Source organism: Onychostoma macrolepis, chromosome 06 (assembly GCF_012432095.1).
Source record: "Onychostoma macrolepis isolate SWU-2019 chromosome 06, ASM1243209v1, whole genome shotgun sequence".
Classification (NCBI taxonomy): Eukaryota; Metazoa; Chordata; class Actinopteri; order Cypriniformes; family Cyprinidae; genus Onychostoma; species Onychostoma macrolepis.
Genome location: NC_081160.1, coordinates 22,795,786 through 22,820,862, shown reverse-complemented (window position 1 = coordinate 22,820,862; position 25,077 = coordinate 22,795,786). Strand labels below are relative to the sequence as shown.

Sequence of the window (25,077 nt, the reverse complement as noted above, 5' to 3'; positions counted from 1 at the left end):
GCGTAATTACACGGAGTCCCATCTATTTAGGGTCAAGTACAACATTTTTACAGTCCTAACCAGCGTGGGTTCAAAGTTTGTTTTTTGCCCGGAAACTGCGAATCACCCACAGGGCGCGGAGGAAGCGCTTTCAGAATCGACCGATATTTTTTGGTCGTATTATTTTGTCTTTCGTTAATCCACAGACTCGCGATTAAATCTGCACGGGATGGATTGCAAAACTGCAATAGCCAGCGTGATTCGTTAGCACCTCGTCGACTAGCTCCTCCAGAGGCTCGACCGCGAGGTACGGGGCTGCGGCGCGGCTGGACGCGGAGCGAGGCGACCCTCTGCGGGCTGCGTTGCCGAGGCGGTGGGCGTGTTTTCTCGGCGTGCTAGCATGTGAGCTGGCGCCAAGTTCTCGGCGTGAAGAAAACAAGATTTACAAGTTACGGGCTGGAGCGAAGCAGCAAAAGTCACATCTCTCTTGAACGGAAAAGTTGCACGCAGGTACGAAACGAGCAGTTTACTCTAAACGCACACTATTATCAAAGTGAACCTTGTGCGCACACTAATGCAATTCAAAACAAAAGCTGCTAGTCTGCTAATGTTAGGTAACCTACTCAAGTGACTGTTTTTTTTTAACCTGGCACATGAAATACAGAGAGAGAGAGAGAGAGAGCTAGTGTGGTAGTTGCTGAGCTAAAACACGTTTGTCACTTAAATACCTGTTTATTTATTCGTTGTGTGTCTTTGATGCATCTGTCTCGTTGCACTGATTGAATGCAATTTAAACACCGACCTTGGCAAGTTAACGTTACACAACGTGGAAAACTTTGCATGCCTTGCCTACAGCTAACGTTAGTTCTGAGGGATGACATAAAGCAGCAAATTCGTGCTAATGAAGCACTAATTATATTCAAAGCGATGTAAAAGCGTGGAGTGGTAATGAGTTTGATAGTATAGCTGCGTATCGGTTCATCTGTTGCAGTAATTTCCAACTGCGACATCATCCAGGCACAGAATATCGCTTCTAACAGTTAGTTTTACCAGCACTTTTAAAGTTACTGCGTTAGAGATTGAGCTGACTTCTCTAACCAAATACTGTAATGTCAGAGATGTACTGAACTAATTCATAATAAAACGTACAGTACAAGTGGTTCATATCGGATACTTGTTTTTTTATGTATGTGTGTGTGTTTGCGGTATTACTTTATAACGGGATTCTTTGATAATATGACCAAACATTGTGGAATTATATAATGTTTAATAGATCGTTAGTTTATATACATTACAATAGTTACAATGTAATTAAACTTTCATTCATGTTTTAGCACATATGTGCATATTTAAATATACATAAAGACATTATCTATTATGCATTTGCTTATTTTTCTGTAGTGTTTAATTGTAAGTGAAAGTAATTATTTTATTAAAACTATTTTTCTTTTTCTTGTAGGCTACTTGTTAATCTTCTGCTTTCGTGATAATAAATGTTATCCTTTTTACATTATGGTCTGCACAAATTGTGCATATTAAGTGTTTTACCTGATGGAGGCCTTTATGTTTTCTAAAACCTGATGATGAAAGTAAAACTTTATAAATGCTTTATTAAAAACCTAATAAACTGTAATAACCCTGCTATATCGGGTAAATTGAACCTTATCAGTATTGTTTAACACAATGCCCTTGTGGGTCATATAGGAGAGAGCGTGTGACTCTGACATGAAAGCACATTGTGCTGTTGGTATGTTGAGAATCTGTTGTAGTTTGAATAGTTTGTTTAACATGTCGGTTGAACTGGGCTAGGAGTTTTTCCATCGTTCCTTATGGACAACTAGTTAGGGCATGTCAGACAAAGCATGGTCAAAAGTGAATGGCTGGTCATATTAATTCTCTTATTTTCTAGTTGTTAAGGTTGATGTTAGGTGGTAGACCTTTAAAATCAGTGTAATGGTTATCCTTGTCCCACGTTGGAATGGCTAATAGGTTTGCAATGGCTAGGACTAGTTGTATCAGATAATGTGTTTGCGTGGCTGTAATGCAATTGGTAGAAGTGGTTGTTTTGGGAACGATGCCCTATTGTGCAAATTCAGGGTTGTGATTTTCTAATTTGAGTGGAAATAGTATGAGATAGCCAACCATGTAACAAGATTAGACGTGATACCCTGGAAAAATTTCAGAACCCACTTTCTCTTTTACGTCTTTTTTCTTTTACATACGTTCACTACTGGTCAAAAGTTGGGGCTCAGTCCTTTTTTTTAAATACTTTATTAAGCAAGAACACATTAAATTAATCAAGTAAGAGACAGTAAAGACATTTTCTAGAGAATAAATACTATTCTTTTTAACTTTTTCTATTCAACTAATCCAAAAAAAAAAAAAAAAAAAAATATATATATATATATATATATTTGTTTTCACAAAAAGAATAAGCTGCATGACAGTTTTAAACATTGATGTGTTTCTTGATCTCCAATCATGTGACACTGAAGACCGGAGTAATGGCTGCTGAGAATTCAGCTTTGCCACCACAGGAATACATTTTATTTTAAAATATATAAAAAAGGAAAACAGTTCTTTTAAATTTTTATAATATTTCACATTATTACTGTTTTTCCTGTATTTTTGCTCAGCCTTGATGAGAATTAGAGACTTCTTTCAAAAACATTAATACATCTTACAAACTTGTGAACTAATGTATACATACACACAACATATATTTGCACATTTCTATTTTTTCCCCCTATTTCTCTTCATTTTTGTGTTTTGTTTGTCTTATCAGTGCAGGATAAATGACTGAAAATACGTGGATTTGTTTTCTGCTGAGCTCCAGTATGGATGGCAATGGCAAAATCTATATCGTCCTATAATGGATGTTTACATGTTCAGTATAGTCCAGAATAGTCATGCACCTGTATAATATGTTCTTAACCGAGATCGATTCTGAGTCTGTGGCATGCTGGACTTCCTTTGTACTTGTCTGCCTTTATGTAGGTTGTACTGATGATATGTTCCTTTTGTTTAAAGAAACTGGATTGTGATGTTTAGGTTGTTATTGTGGTGGTGCTCATTTCAGAGGCTGGAATGTGTGTGCCTGTGTGTAGTTTCTGTAACTCTAGGCAGAAGCTGTGAGGCCTTGACTGTAGCCCTGTAGAGAGGCCCATTGAAGGGGAAGTTGGCTCTGTATGTGTGTGTATGCGTGTGTGTGCATGCAGACCACTGGGATTGGACACAGGGTAGAAAGACCCCCTGTACGGAAGGAGGGAAAAGGGAGGAAAGAAGAAGGAGGAGTCAATTACACTTTTCTGGTCATGTGTGTGTTCTTGCCCCGTGTTTTGCATGGACAGAGCGAGTGGTCGCATTACGGCAAGGGTAACCAAAGACGAATACGTAAAAATGGCTATTCACAGCTGAGAAAGATTTCTCATTAGTAAACAGCCTAAATTTGACTTCGGGCCATTTTGTAATGTAACTTGTACAGTGTTGGCCTGATGGTTGTTTATTTACTGTGGCTAATGTTTTACAGTGCTATCTTTGTCTTTGCATCATATTTAAATAATATTTGTTTGCTTATGGTGAATTTAACAGTTCAGAAATAATTGATGTTCAGTGTGAGGAGGTTTTTCAGCATGATGGAATGATGAATGATTAATGTATGTCTCTGCGCAGCGTATCTTCGGCTACTGTGGATTGGTACTATTTGCTCAGTGCTTGACATTGCTATATATGGCTTCACTAAACCTACACGGACTGAGAGAAAATGTATGATCATTTTTTGATTTCTTTCCATAGCATTGATTTCTATAAGATCCTATACTTTGCGTAGTACCGCAGTATATAAGGGATAATATACTGTCAGCCTGGGTGATCTTGTGTCACCCTAATTACATACTTGCCAAGTAAATACATAAATTATACTTATACTTATAAAGTTTAGTGGTCATTACACAAAAATAACTGACAACAGAGTGCAATGATTGGCCAATCAGAAGTAGATGTTGCCGAGGCTCAATTTAGGTTCTTCGTCACAATGTTTTTTTTTATACATCTGTCTCATCAAGATTTCGAGATGCATGTTTGTCACTTATTTTACAAGTTTACTAATATACACTGTTAGAAAAAAATGTTATCACTGTACTCTAAAAGCTAAAAGCTACATCTTTGTACCTTATTTGCCCCAAAACGTTACATATTAGGACCTTAAAGGTAAATATTAGGACCTAATAGTGTACATATGAAGAACATTTTAGCTTTTTTACCTCAGGCTACCATTCCAGTGACAGCTTTATACTTTTTTATCTGAAACTGTATAAGTAATGCAAAATAAAGATGTATAAATTCTGAGATTACAGTAAAATAAAAGTAGAGATGTTGCTTCAGTCTCCACTCTCATAAATGGATGGTTCACCCAAAAATGAAAATTATGTGATCATTTACTCATCTTGTGTCTTGTGTTGTTCCAATCTGTGCGACTTTCTTTTCTTCAGTGGAACATAGAAGATATTCTGAAGAATGTTGGTAACCAAACAGTTTTGGTTACCGTTGATTTCCATGGTATGGACAAAAATATACACACATTTCTCAAAATATTATCTTGTGTGTTCCACAGAAGGTGAGTAAATGATGACTGAATTTTCATTTTTGTGTGAACTGTCTCTTTAAGTTGTGTTTATGTTGAAGTGATTTTTGTCCTTTGAGGATGTGATGTTGGCCTACATGGATTGAATTTGTGTTTCTCCTCAGGGTTACCACATTTCATAGGGTTAAATCTAAACCAGCTTGATTTCAACGCGTATATCGATTGTTCCGGCTCCTGAGGGGTATGTTAATGTAAACGCTGCCTGTGGTTAAACATCTAGCATAAACAATTACTTATACATTCACGTAACGTGTATATGTTTTTACCCTGTTCAAATGGAAATCTCGGAAAGAATCCGACAGAAAAATGACTTTACCATGTCCTCATAGAGTGTTGCTTGGCATGAGTTTTAGTTTGTATTTGTGTGGTGTACTTGTGGAATTTTGTGTGTTGTGTGTGTGAGAGAGAGACTTTGTGTGTGTGAGTGTGTGGCAGTGTTATAATCTGGCACTGTGTTTCCAGTAGGGTTCGTGTGAGGACAACAGCAGTTTCTGTGTGTTCTGGACCCGAACTGACCCAACTGGCTCTGCGCATTACACATACACACATATTTCCTTGGCGTGTGTGTGTGCAGGAAATGTGTAGGACAGTTTGTCTCGAAGTCTCTGTCTGTTTTTATGGTTTTTATGGGCCTGCTGATCGTTCTGCCATTATAGCCGTCAAAGCCAGTTTGCCGGGTCGCTCCAAGTGCGAGAACATTTCTACAGGGCTTTAGTATGTGATGTTGCATGTGGTCCTGTGTTTTCCACATGGTCTCCATGCCAGGCCTGGCATTCCTGCCGTGTGAGTCTGTCTCTGTCTGTTGTCATAGCTAATGAAGGTTTATGAAACCCTGACAGCATCTCTGTCCTGTCCTGCACACAGGCGCCCCTCAGCCTCTGCTGCAAGGGCTGGGGCGCTTTTCTCTGTGTTTACTTAAATTTATGACCTAACTATGCCTAAATGTCACACTAGTTAGAAAGTCGACCCGCATTATGCAGTTTCTAGAAGTATTTATTGCGAAGGAACCATAGCTACGCATGTCGATTGAAGTATCACCATAGCTACATGTTATAGAGTTACTATAGCATGAGCACTGTATGTTACACAATAACCACTGGCCATATGTTATGGAATATGCTAATCTTTGCTTATCAGCAATGACTTTGCTCTCTGAATTTGTTTTCGAAAATGAGGTCAAAGTCAATTCTCACCATATTTTCGAACCGTTTTAAATTTTGATTAAAAGATAACGATCGTGCATGTTTCTTCGAAGGCGATCTTCTCCGCTTTAGTCATGCGGTACCTCATGTTCTTTTATATGATAAACAGGCCATTGCACTCACATCCAGGTCATTCTGCTGAAGAGGGACAGTCTTTCTCGTACACCTTGTCCTACATACTTGTTAGTGCTATGTGATGCTTCAGTCAGTTCAATCATTAACTCTGAACTACCTTAAAGGGCATCACGATCATACATATAGCGAGGTGTCAGTCATGCCGTCTTCACATGTCCGGATCTAAAATATCCCAAGTGTTCTCAGATTTCCCAGATGCTATGTGGCATCAGATGAAACATTAACCCGACCGGCAAATTAAGACACATTTAACATTTTCTGAAAGTCTTTTATCTCCTTGCTATGTGTGCTTTGATAACGAGAGCCATATACTGAAGCAAGTGCGAATAGCGGAGATGTTATGTGCACAGTCCAAAATCTCAATGTGCACACACAATGATTTTGGAGACTCGTGAAAGCAAGTTTAACTAAATTTACCTAACAATTGTTTTAGTCTTTAAACTTTTAGTTTCAACATTATATTATTAGCAGGAAAATAGTCATATTAAATCAATGTTTTGGACTTTAAATGTTAAGTTCAGTTTAGATTACCGAGTGTAATACGGAGCATTGCTCATAATATTAGTTTATGAGGACTATATTGTATAGCAAGGCAAATCACTCATAGCTACAGCTCACTTCACAAAGTCTACTTTATTATTTAAAAGATTTTCTTTTCTCTTTTTTTTCCACAGGCCGTTGAGAAATTAGGTACAATCCAGAATAATGAAACTCAATGACTTTTTTCCTGCACTTGAGTGCACCAAGACGTGAATGCTTATGTAAGCATGTATGAAGTTAAAATGACCTAAAAGTGTATGAATTGCATTACTTTCTTTGAAATAAGTACCAGTCTGTTTTATATTTTCTTATGCAATGACAGATGCATTTAAACAGTTTGTTTGCGCCTATACTTCAAAGTTCACATTCATTTTATTAAAACACGCCTTTTTGTAATTGTTTATTCATTCATTTTAGGTTGATTTATTATTATATGACTTGTGTCTGTCCTCCTTTTTGAATCTCTCTGGATATTGACAAGCAAAAACAATCATTATCATTACTGGATAAGCCAAGAAAAATAACAACGTCCATCTGCAGGTTACCTTCAAAAATATGCACATAAGTAGTGCCATGTTTGTGGCGGACTGCCAACAAAATCTTCACAAACGGGGATTGCAAATGTTTCACACATTTTGAATAGATGAATAAATGAACAGCCCAATTTAGATAAATGCATCATTATGTGCTGAAGTGTTTTGAAATGGTTTTATTAGTGTGAGTTTTCTGTGTGCATTAGAGTAATTTGAGAACTTTCTCTTGAAGAGGTCACGTCGTGTGTGTGTATATACTAGAACTGAAGCAGTATTTAAATAGGTAAACTTGCCATATATGAAGCTTTTAGCATATTTTCCAGCCGAAAGATTCTGTTTATAGTGAAGAGCTCACAAAAAGGCATTTTTTTTACCTCAAAGTAGGAATTTCCTCAACTCACTGAGTGAAAACAGGAAAACTGTGACATCACCCTCTATGCCGAGGTATGTTTATTTGGTTTGTGCTGTTCCTGTTTGTATACTCCGAGTCATGATGTCCCTGCGACCTTTCACATACTTCTCCACTTTATTGCTAATCCCACGTATTACGACCGTGATAAGTTTGAAGACTTAATCGCGTGCTGTTATCATGCACACATTTATTGTGACAATGTTCTTATCACCTGATGCTTTTTAGCTGTTTGAGTTTGAGTGTGTCACTTTGACCTCTGACTCATTTCAGCATGGCTGCTGTTCCTCATGGGTTGTTCTGTAATGTGTTTGCTGAGCTTGTTCTTTTTTTTTATATTTGTTTCAAAAAAGCTTCTGATGGAGATATTGTTTGTTTTCATTTGCACGGTCTCCTACAACCACTCCAATCCTCCTGCCCTTCCTCAATGGTGTAGCACTGATAGCTAATTAATATTCCCCTCTATCTCGTACGCTCTTTATCAATGCGCATACATTAGTGATGCTTACATAAAGAACTCAGTTTTTTTCCCCCATTCAGTTTGTGATACTGGCCTCATGGCTTTAATCAGAATGATTTATTGTTCTATTAAAGGATTGTTAATTATTCAACACTTGCTAAAGAATGTCAGTTATGATTTGTGGTTTTGTTATGCTGTCAGTCTGCTGAAGAAAGAGGACATTTCCTTTTGTTTCTGTTTTTTTTTTTCTGCTTTACATAAACCAACGGTCAGAAGTTTGGAATAATCAAAAAGAAGTCTCTTATGCTCACCAAGGCTGCATGAATTTGATCAAAATTCAGTCAAAATGTTCATATTCTAAAATATTACAATTTAAAATGTCTGTTTTGTATTTTAATGTGTTTAAAGTCTAATTTATTCCTTTGATTTATTCATTTTAAAAATTTTAGCAGCCATTACCACAGTGTCACATGATATTTCAGAAATCATTCTGATATTCTGATTTGGTACTCCGTTATTATTGATGCTCAATTATTTTAATAATGGTTCTTATTATTACCAAGGTTGAAAATTTGTTTTGCAGGCCAAAATTTATGTGGAAAAAGTGATACTTGATATTTTTCAGGATTCTTTGATGGATAAAAACCTTGAAAGAATAGCATTTTTTTTTTTTTTTTTTAAATATGATTATTTTATTATAATTTTTTTATTATTTATTTTTTTTATCTTCCTTAGCCCAAACTTTTAAATGATAGTGTATCACGCTTTCCACAGAATAATAAAAAGCGAGTTATGATAGTTATCATTATCAGCTGTTGTTTTGAGCACCAAATCGGCATATTAGAATGATTTCTGAAGGATCATGTGACACTGAAGACTAGAGTAGCTTCAGTTTTGTCACCTCAGGAATAAATTACATTTCCAAATATATTCAGTTAGAAGACAGTGCTTTTAAATTGTAATACTGCAATCTGTGTTCTTCCCATTATCCTCGTAAATACACAACTCTGTATGTTTGACTCTGTTTCTCCTCCTCCTCCTTCGTCTCCTATAGTGATGGAGTCAGCTGTTAGTACATCCACTCAAGTGCCAGATGAGTTTGACCGTAATGTTCCACGGATCTGTGGTGTGTGTGGAGACAAAGCCACTGGCTTTCACTTTAATGCGATGACCTGCGAGGGCTGCAAAGGCTTCTTCAGGTACACGCGCACACACTTTCTCTCATCCAATTTGGTATTCACACAGTTACACCGATGTTCATTAAGAAACACATTAACACACATTATCTGTAACCAATGTGATACTGCCAGACTATTTTTAGCGTTTTTGCGTGTGTGTTCATTAGGCGCAGTATGAAGCGGAAGGCCAGTTTTACCTGTCCTTTTAATGGAAGCTGCACCATCACTAAAGATAACCGTCGCCACTGCCAGGCTTGCAGACTCAAGCGTTGCCTGGATATTGGCATGATGAAAGAGTGTGAGTTACTAGCCAACATGACACATCTCGGAACACTGATTACTGGGAGCCAAGATATACTTTGTTACATCACGATTTAATTATAGTTTAGATTTTATTTACCCTGCTGTCTCAAAAGCTTCCAAATGTCAGTTTTGCGGTCTTGAAGGGCTTTGCAGGAATGGTATGCTGTTTGTAAGGTTGTCCCAAACAAAAGCAAGTAAGATGATCCGGTCACAAAAGGTCCCAAACGGCTGTTAGGAAAGTGATAGTTAGTATAAGGAAGTAGTTTCACCATTTGTGAGCACATGATTTCATTTTGAAAGTGAAAGGTACTTCAGATTATGGATTTTACAATGTTTGATTGCTCTCGTGATTTGAAGAATCATCAGCAGAAAATATAGCTTGTGTGTTATCACGTTGTTGTTGTTTTTAAACGTGCATTGCATGCAAAGTCATAAAACGGCAATATTTAATGCAAATGTTTTACTGACCCCAACAATCATAATAGCTATAAACCTGAATATTGCTTTAACCCTAAAAATAAATAGTTTAAAGAGGCTGAAAATGAATAATAATGCCGTATTGACCCGAATAAAGAGACGATCCCCCTTTTTCCAGATGTACCTTTTGGAAAAAGGCTTTTTGAAAACCAAATCTTGTTTTTTTTGGGGGGTTTTCTCTCTCTGTCTTTAAAACACATTTTTTCTTAAATTAATTTCATATTGCATATTTTTCCTATTTTAATTTTGGTTTTGAAAGTATGGTAAATACTGGTAAAATGTACCAACAATGACATTGAAAAATATTTGATATACCATAAAAATAACAGGTAGCCCATCTGAATTATATAACATTTAGTCCATCTCATAGTAGCCTTCCAAAATTTGATTAACAGTAGAAGTGAAATCTTATTGTAGTCTTCAAATCTGGGTACAGTTTTATGTTTTAAAATCACTTACAGAGGAAGTTTGGTCCCATCAGGCTAACATGACAGTCACAACTCGTGCTGCTGTGAGCTTTTTCTTTTGTTTTCACTCGCGATCTTTACAGCACACATTACATTACATATTTCATGGCACACTCGTTTTATGCGTTTTTGGCGCCACCTATTGTTGTGGGTGTATTATTGACATGACAAAGTCTAGACCCTGAATATAAGACGACCGCGTTTTTTCAGATGTACAGGTGCTGGTCATATAATTAGAATATCATCAAAAAGTTGATTTATTTCACTAATTCCATTCAAAAAGTGAAACTTGTATATTATATTCATTCAATACACACAGACTGATATATTTCAAATGTTAATTTCTTTTAATTTTGATGATTATAACTGACAACTAAGGAAAATCCCAAATTCAGTATCTCAGAAAATTAGAATATTACTTAAGACCAATACAAAGAAAGGATTTTTAGAAATCTTGGCCAACTGAAAAGTATGAGCATGTACAGCACTCAATACTTAGTTGGGGCTCCTTTTGCCTGAATTACTGCAGCAATGCGGCGTGGCATGGAGTCGATCAGTCTGTGGCACTGCTCAGGTGTTATGAGAGCCCAGGTTGCTCTGATAGTGGCCTTCAGCTCTTCTGCATTGTTGGGTCTGGTGTCTCTCATCTTCCTCTTGACAATACCCCATAGATTCTCTATGGGGTTCAGGTCAGGCGAGTTTGCTGGCCAATCAAGCACAGTAACACTATGGTCATTTAACCAGCTTTTGGTACCTTTGGCAGTGTGGGCAGGTGCCAAGTCCTGCTGGAAAATGAAATCTGCATCTCCATAAAGTTGGTCAGCAGCAGGAAGCATGAAGTGCTCTAAAATTTCCTGGTAGATGGCTGCGTTGACTGTGGACATCAGAAAACACAGTGGACCAACACCAGCAGATGACATGGCACCCCAAACCATCACTGACTGTGGAAACTTCACACTGGACTTCAAGCAACATGGATTCTGTGCCTCTCCACTCTTCCTCCAGACTCTGGGACCTTGATTTCCAAATGAAATGCAAAATTTACTTTCATCTGAAAAGAGGACTTTGGACCACTGGGCAACAGTCCAGTTTTTTTTCTCCACAGCCCAGTTAAGATGCTTCTGACGTTGTCTCTGGTTCAGAAGTGGCTTGGTAGCCCTTTTCCTGAAGACGTCTGAGCGTGGTGACTCTTGATGCACTGACTCCAGCTTCAGTTCACTCCTTGTGAAGCTCTCACAAGTGTTTGAATCAGCTTTGCTTGACTGTATTCTCAAGCTTGCGGTCATCCCTGTTGCTTGTGCACCTTTTCCTACCCAAATTCTTCCTTCCAGTCAACTTTGCATTTAATATGCTTTGATACAGCACTCTGTAAACAGCCACACCTTTCAGTAATGACCTTCTGTGACTTACCCTCTTTGTGGAGGGTGTCAATGTTCGTCTTCTGGATCATTGCCAAATCAGCAGTCTTCCCCATTATTGTGGTTTCAAAGAACAAGAGATACCCAGAATTTATACTGTAGGGATGGTCATTTATTGAAACTCAAATGTAAATATTCTAATTTTCTGAGATACTGAATTTGGGATTTTCCTTAGTTGTCAGTTATAATCATCAAAATTAAAAGAAATAAACATATATATCAGTCTGTGTGTAATGAATGAATATAATATACAAGTTTCACTTTTTGAATGGAATTAGTGAAATAAATCAACTTTTTGTTGATATTCTAATTATATGACCAGCACCTGTATATTTCCAAGAAAAAAACAAAGTTTTATATTCGGGTCAATACAGTAATGCTTAGATTATTGGGGGGAAGGAAAATAAATATCTAGTAGATTTAGCTGCGATAATGTGGTTACATATTTTCAGGTATTTCTGATGGAATTGTTCTTTCTCTTGTCAGTGTCTATGAGACTAAATGAAATTAAAGCTATTGATTAAACTCTATCAAACTATACTAAAGTGAATTATGGTCGTAATATAACGCTGGAGAAGAACATACGATATTAGTTTCTCATTATTTTTTTATCTGTATTTTGCCAGTAATAAAATTATATTACATGGGCGCAGTAATGATATTCCTCTGTCTTTTTCCTTCAGTTATACTGACAGATGAGGAAGTTCAGAGGAAAAAGGAGCTGATCCAGAGGAGAAAGGATGAGGAGGCGCAGAGGGAGGCGCAGAAGCCCCGGCTTTCAGAGGAGCAGCGCAGCATCATTGATTCGCTGGTGGATGCACATCACAAAACCTATGACGATTCCTACTCAGACTTCTCACGCTTCAGAGTAAATATTCATCTGGTTTTTCTCTATTCTCTTCCTCTCTTCTGTATGCCATTCGCTTAGTTTCAGCCAATTTTAAGATGTTCTTGTACAGTGAGCCTAATGAGGTTTTGGACACTTCAGTGACACATAATGTTGCCAGAACTAACAGTTCTCAACCAACTGGTGTGTAAATGATTTTAAGTGATCGTACACTACCGTTCAAATGATTGGATGTGGATTTTTGTCTTTTAAAAAAAGTATGTTTTGAAAGAAGTCTCAAAATAAAAAACATCTTACTACTCTCAAACTTTTGAACGGAGGTGTATATATGATATTCCAAATGTTTGCTATATGTCAAGTAAATCCTGTTGGTTTCATATTTTGTTATATAATGCAGAGACATTCCTTACATTTTTAATTGTTTGAATACTTTTTGGGTCCACTTTTTCTGTCTGTCTTAGGCATACTTTGCACATTTTTTCAGTGTGTTCATGTGTTTATGTGTGTTTTGTGTTGCAGCCTCCAGTTAGAGAGGGTCCAGTTACACGCAGTGCCAGCCGAGCCGCGTCTCTTCATTCACTATCAGATGCCTCCTCAGACTCCTTCAGCCATTCTCCAGGTGACGCACACATGCGTATACATGTTGAACTAATGCACACAAACACTCGTTTGTGCATAAATCACCTGTAAGATTTCTTCTGAGAAATGTTTTTCAGCCCAGTGTGAGGCGCGGACAGGCGTGTGTGTTTGTGTGTCAGGGGATTGTGTGTCTTACGTGCACAGCAGGCTCCGTCCATCTCACCATGCCTGACGTCACAGGAGAGCCTCTCTAATGACAAACAGACTATTCACATGCGTGTACACATACACACACACATGCACACAGGCACACACATATGGCTCATCCTGGAAGCAGCGAGTTGTTTGTGTAACTTTAAATATGACATGTGTTTTAAACTCTGTACTAGGGGTGGGTGGTATAACCATAATCTTACAGTGCACACTATGAGTATGATTTATTTTTCTGGATTTTTCAAATAAATTAAATTACCAATTGGAAACCTCTGTTTATAATAATAAACAGATTCATTTTCTGACTGCTGCTGCTTATTTAATTAATCTTGAGAAGTGTTGATTACAGCGTTACAGCGTCTACTCGCTTTGTATGGAAACGTGGTGTTTTGCAGTTGTTCTAATATCTTGACTTTGTTTGCTTTTTAGGCAAAGTGTAAATAAGAGATTTATTCTGCTATGTTGACAGCTTTGTTTATTGTTATGAAGGCGTTTGCAGAGTGCAGAACACAGTACGCTGACAGTCAGTGAGGTTGTGCCGAGCTGCGGGCTCAAACAATCACGTGTACCTGTGTAAACATGCACAGTGATTCTAGTGCAAGCTTTAGTTGGCATTTATTTAAAATTTGAATCCAAAAAATCCAAATTAATTAATGCAGTTGCAGCTCCGGCCCCCCTTTCCTCTGCCTCCAGAGCTCTGATAGGTCGCTGAGCAATGGCTGTCTTCTCTACTGTTATTTGCCTGTGCTGTGATTGGCCAATAACCTGACGCCTCTGCAAAGTGGTCAGTGCTGCAGTTACAATATCAAGAAAAATAATCAACAACATTGATTTTCCCCATAATTGCACAGTCATAATACATGACAGCAAATTTAATGGACACAAAATTGCTGAAATTAACTCCCCCCACAATATTTCCTTACAATTCACTAAAATATTAAAAACAAGTTATTTGTTGTCTGACTGTATTATATAAGGCTGTTGGCAGATTTTGAAACAGACACAAGGGGGAGATAAAGCTTCTGTTAAAGTGGACACCGTTATCAGCCAGTGTCTCAAAAATAGTGTCTCTTTTTTTTTCCCTGAGCAATTGATTCAGATTTTTACTGGCCTTACCAGCATTTTCACTGGCCCACCACAAAATAATAATTAATTTCATTCAATGCAAAGAACTACAGTAAAATTAAAGAATTATCACTTTTGTTGGCATCTGTTTGGAGTTCGGAGGAATTAATTGTTCTTACTTTCTCTCTCTCTCTCTCTCTCTCTCTCTCTCTCAATTCAATTCAAATAGATTTATTGGCATGACAAAAATACTTTTTGTATTACCAAAGCATTGAGACAACAAAGAAAAGGGTTTAGAACAGCTGAACATTTACACTATAACATCTTAACATATTTACATTTAATAACTAATGTTATATATATAATTATATAACTAATATGGAAATGTCATATACAGTGGGTACAGAAAGTATTCAGAATTTTTCACTCTTTGTTATATTGCAGCCATTTGCTAAAATAATTTAGGTTCATTTTTTTTCCTCATTAATGTACACACAGCACCCCATATTGACAGAAAAACACAGAATTGTTGACATTTTTGCAGATTTATTAAAAAAGAAAAACTGAAATATCACATGGTCCTAAGTATTCAGACCCTTTGCTCAGTATTTAGTAGAAGCACCCTTTGATCTAATACAGCCATGAGTCTTTTGGGAAAGATGCAACAAGTTTTTCACACCTGGATTTGGGGATCCTCTGCCATTCCTCCTTGCAGATCCTCTCCAGTTCTGTCAGGTTGGATGGTAAACGTTGGTGGACAGCCATTTTAGGTCTCTCCAGAGATGCTCAATTGGGTTTAAGTCAGGGCTCTGGCTGGGCCATTCAAGAACAGTCACGGAGTTGTTGTGAAGCCACTCCTTCGTTATTTTAGCTGTGTGCTTAGGGTCATTGTCTTGTTGGAAGGTAAACCTTCGCCCAGTCTGAGGTCCTGAGCACTCTGGAGAAAGTTTTCGTTCAGGATATCCCTGTACTTGGCCGCATTCATCTTTCCCTCGATTGCAACCAGTCGTTCTGTCCCTGCAGCTGAAAAACACCCCCACAGCATGATGCTGCCACCACCATGCTTCACTGTTGGGACTGTATTGGACAGGTGATGAGCAGTGCCTGGTTTTCTCCACACATACCGCTTAGAATTAAGGCCAAAAAGTTCTATCTTGGTCTCATCAGACCAGAGAATCTTATTTCTCACCAACTTGGAGTCCTTCAGGTGTTTTTTTAGCAAACTCCATGCGGGCTTTCATGTGTCTTGCACTTAGGAGAGGCTTCCATCGGGCCACTCTGCCATAAAGCCCCGACTGGTGGAGGGCTGCAGTGATGGTTGACTTTCTACAACTTTCTCCCATCTCCCGACTGCATCTCTGGAGCTCAGCCACAGTGATCTTTGGGTTCTTCTTTACCTCTCTCACCAAGGTTAAGGACAGCACCTGAGTTAAATATATGAGTGTCACAGCAAAGGGTCTGAATACTTAGGACCATATGATATTTCAGTTTTTCCTTTTTAATAAATCTGCAAAAATGTCAACAATTCTGTGTTTTTCTGTCAGTATGGGGTGCTGTGTGTACATTAATGAGGGAAAAATATGAACTTAAATGATTTTAGCAAATGGCTGCAATATAACAAAGAGTGAAAAATTTAAGGGGGTCTGAATACTTTCCGTACCCACTGTATATACACACAGATAGGTATAGGGAAAAATTATATATAAAAAAAAAATATAGACGTCAAGTAGCAACTACTGGACTTTTAATTGTAACATTATGTACATGCGTAACAGTATTTTAGTTGTGTGAGTGTGTGTCTATTGGTTGTTTCTTGATTTTCTCTCTCTCTCTCTCTCTCTCTCTCTCTCCCTCTCATTTCACATCTGCAGAGTCTGGAGACCGTAAGATGAATCTGAGCAGTCTGTTGATGATGTATCAAGAGCAGGGTTTGAGCTCCAGTCCAGACTCAAAGGAGGATGAGGGCACGGGTCTTTCCATGCTTCCTCACCTGGCTGACCTGGTTTCCTACAGCATTCAGAAGGTCATCGGCTTTGCCAAGATGATTCCTGGATTCAGGTGTGTGTGTGTGTCAGGCAAAATGTAAGATCGGTCTTTTTTTAAATTCATAAATAAATTTTATTTAGAATGTCTAGTGAAAGGAATTTACTCATTACAATTTAAAGAAATTCAACAGTTACCAGAAGGAATTTGGTTTTGCAACAAAACTGAAGAGATTTTACAGCACAAAAACAGCAGCAGAATTTTAAAACATTTTTACAGCAGTAATTTTGATTAATACGTGTATGTATCTGAGATCAGTAGTGTTTTGAATTTTGCCATTTTGAATTTTACTGTAAAACACCAGAAAATAGTTTTCAAATACTATATAAAACAATATTTTATAGAGTCAAAACTTGAGTAAATTAGAGCATTCCGAAATTATATACATATGCTCCATTCAGCTGAATGGAGCACAACCACAATATCAGTGCATGCATTAGGGACGAGTTCTTAAAGTAATAACTCACCCAAAAATTTACATTTTCTGTTAATTTACTTACCTTCAGGCCATCCAAGATGTAGGTGACTTTTTTTTCTTCAATAGAATAGTAAAGAAGATTTTTAGCTGAAACCGTGGTCCTTGGTGATTCATAAAATGCAAGTCAATGGCTACTGCTGATTTTTACTAATTTTTTTCTTTTCTTTTCACTTTATATGCTTTAGACAAGTAAAATAACTGTTGCACTTCATTATTGGGTGCTTTAATAATATAAAACAGTATACATTATGTCAGTACCTTATTGCAGACAAATAGTCACCTACATCCTAAATGGACTGAGGGTGAGTAAAGCAAATTTTAATTTTTGGGTAAATTATGCCTTCAATTTCACAGGGCCTCAAATTAAGATTTTTGTGGGTCTTGAGCAAGGATGTTCTCTACATTCCTTTCATCCATTTTAGTGGCTTGTTTGTGGAAATTTCCATCTTTTTTGAAATTTCCAACAGGCTAATGTTGACATGACTATCATCTATTTAATTTCCTCAGGGACATAAAAATAGGTTTGACTTTGCAGATTGTCATTCTCAGTACATGTTTCTTGCCTGCCTCTGTGCACTTCCATGTATTTTCCAGCTTCGTCAGAAAGTGCGTACATATGCATTACGGGCCGCATGTTGCTGTGGTAACCATAGGAGTGTCATGTTATCCTCGCTGAATGCACCCACTCCCTCTACATCTGCCATTCACAGAATCCAGCATGAGCCAACATTTGATGTGTGTGCGTTTGTGTGTCTCAGAGAGCTGACAGCTGAAGATCAGATTGCTTTGCTCAAGTCCAGTGCTATAGAAGTGATCATGCTCAGGTCCAACCAGTCTTTCAGTCTGGAGGACATGAGCTGGAGCTGTGGAGGCCCCGAATTTAAATACTGCGTCAATGATGTCACGAAAGGTACACGCAAACAGACATGCATTGTGTCATGCGTTGACATGCAGTGGTTGCACTTTTGGTATTGTTTGCTAGAACCAAAAAAAAAAAAAAAAAATATATATATATATATATATATATACAGTGAGGAAAATAAGTATTTGAACACCCTGCTATTTTGCAAGTTCTCCCACTTAGAAATCATGGAGGGGTCTGAAATTGTCATCGAGGTGCATGTCCACTGTGAGAGACATAATCTAAAAAAAAATCCAGAAATCACAATGTATGATTTTTAACTATTTATTTGTATGATACAGCTGCAAATAAGTATTTGAACACCTGAGAAAATCAATGTTAATATTTGGTACAGTAGCCTTTGTTTGCAATTACAGAGGTCAAACGTTTCCTGTAGTTTTTCACCAGGTTTGCACACACTGCAGGAGGGATTTTGGCCCACTCCTCCACACAGATCTTCTCTAGATCAGTCAGGTTTCTGGCCTGTCGCTGAGAAACACGGAGTTTGAGCTCCTCCAAAGATTCTCTATTGGGTTTAGGTCTGGAGACTGGCTAGGCCACGCCAGAACCTTGATATGCTTCTTACAGAGCCACTCCTTGGTTATCCTGGCTGTGTGCTTCGGTCATTGTCATGTTGGAAGACCCAGCCTCGACCCATCTTCAATGCTCTAACTGAGGGAAGGAGGTTGTTCCCCAAAATCTCGCAATACATGGCCCCGGTCATCCTCTCCTTAATACAGTGCAGTCGCCTGTCCCATGTGCAGAAAAACACCCCAAAGCATGATGCTACCACCCCATGCTTCACAGTAGGGATGGTGTTCTTGGATGGTACTCATCATTCTTCTTCCTCCAAACACGTTTAGTGGAATTATGACCAAAAGTTCTATTTTGGTCTCATCTGACCACATGACTTTCTCCCATGACTCCTCTGGATCATCCAAATGGTCATTGGCAAACTTAAGTCGGGCCTGGACATGTGCTGGTTTAAGCAGGGGAACCTTCCGTGCCATGCATGATTTCAAACCATGACGCCTTAGTGTATTACCAACAGTAACCTTGGAAACGGTGGTCCCAGCTCTTTTCAGGTCATTGACCAGCTCCTCCCGTGTAGTTCTGGGCTGATTTCTCACCTTTCTTAGGATCATTGAGACCCCACGAGGTGAGATCTTGCATGGAGCCCCAGTCCGAGGGAGATTGACAGTCATGTTTAGCTTCTTCCATTTTCTAATGATTGCTCCAACAGTGGACCTTTTTTCACCAAGCTGCTTGGCAATTTCCCGTAGCCCTTTCCAGCCTTGTGGAGGTGTACAATTTTGTCTCTAGTGTCTTTGGACAGCTCTTTGGTCTCGCCATGTTAGTAGTTGGATTCTTACTGATTGTATGGGGTGGACAGGTGTCTTTATGCAGCTAACGACCTCAAACAGGTGCATCTAATTTAGGATAATAAATGGAGTGGAGGTGGACATTTTAAAGGCAGACTAACAGGTCTTTGAGGGTCAGAATTCTAGCTGATAGACAGGTGTTCAAATACTTATTTGCAGCTGTATCATACAAATAAATAGTTAAAAAATCATACATTGTGATTTCTGGATTTTTTTTAGATTGTCTCTCACAGTGGACATGCACCCACGATGACAATTTCAGACCCTCCATGATTTCTAAGTGGGAGAACTTGCAAAATAGCAGGGTGTTCAAATACTTATTTTCCTCACTGTGTGTATATATATATATATCTATATATATATATATATCATTGAAATAAAGCTGAAAATATAAAAATAGAAGCAAATTCTAAATATTGATAATTAGTGTAATAGCACATAAACATACAAAAATAACACTGAATAGTTACATATATTGTGAAGGTTTACTTGGTATATCTTAAAAAAAAAAAAAAAAATGTATGTCAGCAGAGGGTTCGTGAAAATAATTTTACTTTCTATCCCAGTCTTATGCATGGAGACCATATAGTGGCTCCAAAAAAATATGGACCCTAAATCAAAATTAAAAATGTAATCTTTGTTTTGGATAACAAAATATAAAACTAACAAACTAGCATTTTGTTTCAAAAAAATATAGTACTTCACATGCATTAGGTATGATTAACTAATAATGAATAATATTTATTTCAGCATTTATATAATTTAATGTTGTACATTGTTAATTCATACTAGTTAATTTAATTTTAATTTTAATTTTAAAAATTAAATTTTTAAAATAATTATATAATAATAAATATTAATACATACAAAACAGTAGATATATTTTTCAAAAATGAAATAAAAAATCACTTTCTGGTTATCGAACATTGTGAAGAAGGTCCATAGTCAATGTGATAAACAACACCTGTAGTTAGTCTCTGTTAATAATGAGTCTAATGAAATCCTCCTGATTTTGTGTGTGTTTGTGAGCACAGCTGGACACACTCTGGAGCTGTTGGAGCCTCTGGTGAAGTTTCAGGTGGGCTTGAAAAAGCTCAACCTACATGAGGAGGAACATGTGCTGCTGATGGCCATTTGCCTGCTATCTCCAGGTCAGCTTATATATACCATATGCTCCAAGCATTAGACAGACTGAGACTTCATACATGCAAACAGGAATCTCACTTGTCTGTGTTTGTGTGCTCATAGACCGGCCCGGGGTGCAGGACCACGAGCGAGTGGAAGCCTTGCAGGATAGAATATCTGAGGTTCTGCAGGCATACATCCGTGCGCATCACCCGGTGGGCGTCTGCTCTACGCTAAAATGATCCAGAAGCTGGCGGACCTACGTAGCCTAAACGAAGAGCACTCCAAACAGTACCGCTCCCTTTCTTTCCAGCCCGAACACAGCATGCAGCTGACCCCTCTGGTCCTGGAGGTGTTCGGCGGACAGGTCACTTAGCAACTTCACCCGAATCGGAACAAGACGTGCGGGTCAAACGGCGTGACCCGGAGGGTTGTGGAGTGAATGTACGGACAATCACCTTAAAACGCATACAGAGTTTCCAGGACGAAGTTTGTGAGTGGTGTGTGTGTGTGTGTGTGTGTGTGTGTGTGTGTGTGTGTGTGTTTAAGTGTATCCCTCATCATTTACAGATCGGCTAGGGCCATAGATGTTTCTGTTTGTTGTATGTAAGGAGGACATTCTCATGAGAATGTAAGATGGTCATGGTGTTTTTCACTGTGGCAAATCGATACAGTATATTTTACTGTATTATCCATAGCCAACAGTATTACACTGCATGTGTAGGATGAGTGTGTGAGGTGTGTGGTCCTGTTCTAAACCTCTGCATGGTCCCCAAAGCGCTGTCCACTACTGCTGATGTCCTGTCTCTTCACCTCCTGCCTTTAAATGCACAGGGTTAAAAGTACTAATGCAAGCACACAGCTCTAACTCACCCCCTCGCCTAGCCACTTAACCAATCAAACGGCAGCTCCGCCCCCCCTTTCCTCTGCCTCCAGAGCTCTGATAGGTCGCTGAACAATGGCTGTCTTCTCTACTGTTATTTGCCTGTGCTGTGATTGGCCAATAACCTGACGCCTCTGCAAAGTGGTCAGTGCAGCATTAGCGCTTGCCACTCAGCTAACATGTAAATAAGACTCGGTATCTATATTCGTACCTTTTCAAATCAGTGTAAATAGAGTTTGATATAAGCGCTTCTTGTGGCTAATGGTAGAATCTAGCAGAGGGAGACCCTGCAGCCCTGGCTGGTTATGATGAATATGTAAACGAAGACTGCGGTCTAACTATGCGTTTATGCAGACATACAGGAATAATGGATTATGTTTTAAAGAACTGAGAGCATTCTTTACAATGTTGTGAAGTCCTATAGGTTACATATTTCTCAACTCTTGCATTCCATCACTGTTTTTTTTTTTCTTGGAAACGCTTTTCTTTTTCAGATTACTTCAACTAATTACATTTTTCCCTAACAAAGTTTTACGCTTCGTTAGCTATCATGAAAAAAACCCTGAATGATTTTTATCATGAATTTAAAAAAATTTATAGCACATTTCACACAAGAGTTACACTGCTAAAATAAAAATGACTGGGTCATATTTCAACCCAAAAGAAAATTTTAATTACTCTAAAATGATAATGAATATCATCCAATTATGTGTTCTTTACATTTTAAATAATATATATTTTTCTCTTCATATTACGTTAATTAGTATATCGGGAGACTCTGTTTGTATTGCTTTGATTGGGAAATAAAGACTTATTTGGTTCTCACGTTTTTAAAATAACACTAAAAGCAGCCTGATTTTAATTTTTATCATCAGTAACTGCAATTTTTACATGCTACCTGGGAATATTTGATATTTTGTTGGCACAGGGAGGTTCTTCAAAGCATATTCTAATTATAGCATAACACAACTCGGCACTTTTTTTTTATCTAAATGGTAATTACAGACACCTAATACCATGTCAGGCATGGTATAGACATTTTTGTTTTTTTATATAGACATTTTTTTGCATGTCTTTGGACACCATGTTAATGCCTGCATTGTGTCCTCTAAACCAAACACAACTGCCTTATCTTGGCCTCATCTGTTCACAGTTCTTCATTTTAATTGACCTTTTTATGCTTTTTGAGTATATAAGAGTCCTTTTCTCCACTGTGGATAATATCTGTAAGTGATATTTGCGAGACTGTCATCAAGGCCTCCTCAAATCGCTTTAGAGGGCTGATAGCAGAGCGCTATCTCTGTTGCTCGTTCTCTCCGGTTTCTCCACAAACTTTTTTTTGTTTTTTTTTTAATCACGTCTGATTCGTATGAATCTTCTTCTCAGTCAGGGCTCAGGGTCATTAGGAAAAACTTTTCTGTGGTATGAGAGTTAATGAAGATTGTCTGTAGGTGTGAGTTTGGTGTTGGAACTGGGTCGACGATTTAATGATCATGTAAGCTGAATTTAACTACCTGGAAACTGCGGTCGCTCAGAAGGGCGAGCGCAGTGCGCGTGTGTGTCTGTGTAAGCGTGCGTTTATGAAGTGAGGGCGATGTATAGCATTTACACCAAGTATATTCATATATGATTGGGTGTCGCATATTCGGCCTAGCCTTGATGGGGAATGTGTGTTTGTGTGGGAAGGAGAAAGAGTGAGAAGGTTATCGTTTCCTCAGTATATTACTATTAAATAACTTAGTCATGGCACTTAAGATTTAATGATATGGAAGGTTTGCTATATATATCTATGAGTATTACTTTGCAAATGTAAAAGATTAAAATATTTTCTTGTAGACTAGTTTTGATATTCTGGTATCAGTGTACAGGTGGCGGCACAGGGCAGAGGGTTGTGTGTGTATGTGTGGGTAGATATTAAAATATAGGAAAGTACGACTGAATGCTAACCTCCTGCCCAGTGCGGCATATATATATATACACATATATATATATATATATGTATGTATGTATGTATGTGTGTGTGTGTGTATGTATGTATGTATATATATATATATATATATATATATATATATGTGTATATATATATATATATATATATATATATATATATGTATATGTATATGTGTGTATATAATATTTTTCTTCATGATCTTATTGCTCTCTTTGACTGTCTATTTTATCGCCTTCATGCCTTCTCTCTATACTAAGCTGCTCAGTACTTTGTGGGATGAGGGTGTACACTCAATTTTAAACTGGAAAACTATGAAATCTTCCAGTCTTGAGCATTTTTGTAATCATTCACTTACTTGTTTCGTTCTGATTTTGTGATGAACGAGTGAGAATATCCCTACAGCACTTACCATAAATGTAGATCAGACAAACCAGGACAACATGTCATGTCTAAACAGTTGCAAAATATACAATATGCATGGTGGTGATGATGATGATGGCGAGACATGAGAAAGACGAAGATGAAATTGATGTTGGTCTCTTTTCCGAGTCCAAAATGTAACCATAACAAACTACCTCTCTGGGGAACAGACACATTTGATTTGTATTTTTTTATGATTCATGTTTGTATTTATTGCTGTGCAGTGGCTCACATGGACAACCCAGTACCTCATATATGAATATCACTTAACAACAAAGACGCCTTAACAGCTGTTTTATCAGATTTTTTTAAACTATTATTATCTGTGTGTACAGTATTTGTATCTTTAGCTTTCTTCAACACGTTGAAACATTCACATACATGGACGGACGGACAGACAGACAGACAGACACACACCTCCACTCGAGAGCTGAGAGCTGTTAAGGCGTGGTCACTTCCATGATTGACAGTGTTCAGTTGCTGCTGGGATTGGTTGGCCATCCTCAGGCCCCTCCCCTTCTTTATTCTGACTGCTCAGTTGGATTTTGCTGCTCCACAAAAATAATTACACAAAACCTGTCAGAGCATGGGCTTCTCTCTTTTTCTCTTTTTGAACGGTGACGTGTCAAGCGAACGTCATCTACTCTGCAAATCACACTTGCTCAAACTTTACCTCATACAAAAACACATATTATACGCTCTACAGTCAATACCTCATGCCAGGTCAATCCTAAAATGGAGTAGATGATGGATTGCAATTGATGACAGAGTCGTCCGTGACAAAGAGAAAATGAAGAGAGACGTGTTCTTTACCTCTTCTCTTCTGTCTGGGCACCATTGGACAGGAGATCAATAGAAAGTTTGTGGCACTAAATGGCTCATAAGTGCAGAAGCACTTCTGTCTCTGATTGAATGGGTACCATAAGGAAAACTGTAATACAAATGCTAGCTGTTTACAGGCTAACAGTAGTATGCCTGCTCACCAGGACAAAACCAGTTGAATATGACCATTCATGAAACGGTTAAAAATGGCCTGTTTTGTTTTCTTTTTTTCTTTTACATCATAAAGTATTGTAAATTCATGTTCCTGATTTCATGTAATATTGGTCAAATGTTTTACAAATCAATAAAAGAATATAATAATAAACACTGGTTACTTTGATTTTTTTCTGTCGTATGGGGGAGGGTGGGGTAGGCAAGGCAGTGTCATCCTATTAATCTAGAAAAATGAAATATTTTTGTCAATATGTTAATAAAGGGCCCATCAAATATAGCGGCATGTGATTGATTAAAAAATAAGTATATTTCATGCTCAAACCATTTTTCTTATTAAAAATACATTTCTACATGGCAGATATAATAAACTTTGTCAAGGTATTATATCATATATATATATATATATATATCTGTGATATGGTTTTCGGTTAAAATGTGTATTATAAATTTC

The 25,077-nt window shown here is 37.8% G+C and overlaps 1 protein-coding gene across 1 annotated transcript; it reads left to right on the top strand.

Moving 5' to 3' along the window:
• The first annotated feature begins 499 nt into the window (after positions 1–499).
• Positions 500–24,771, top strand: vdrb (vitamin D receptor b). Its single transcript, XM_058778710.1, is given in 10 exon segments — positions 500–3,354; positions 8,955–9,099; positions 9,246–9,376; positions 12,427–12,611; positions 13,110–13,209; positions 16,319–16,505; positions 17,727–17,878; positions 20,286–20,402; positions 20,500–20,589; positions 20,592–24,771. Coding segments are annotated over 10 exon segments (1,455 nt in total). The 5' UTR covers positions 500–3,167; the 3' UTR covers positions 20,753–24,771.
• The last annotated feature ends 306 nt before the right edge of the window (positions 24,772–25,077 follow it).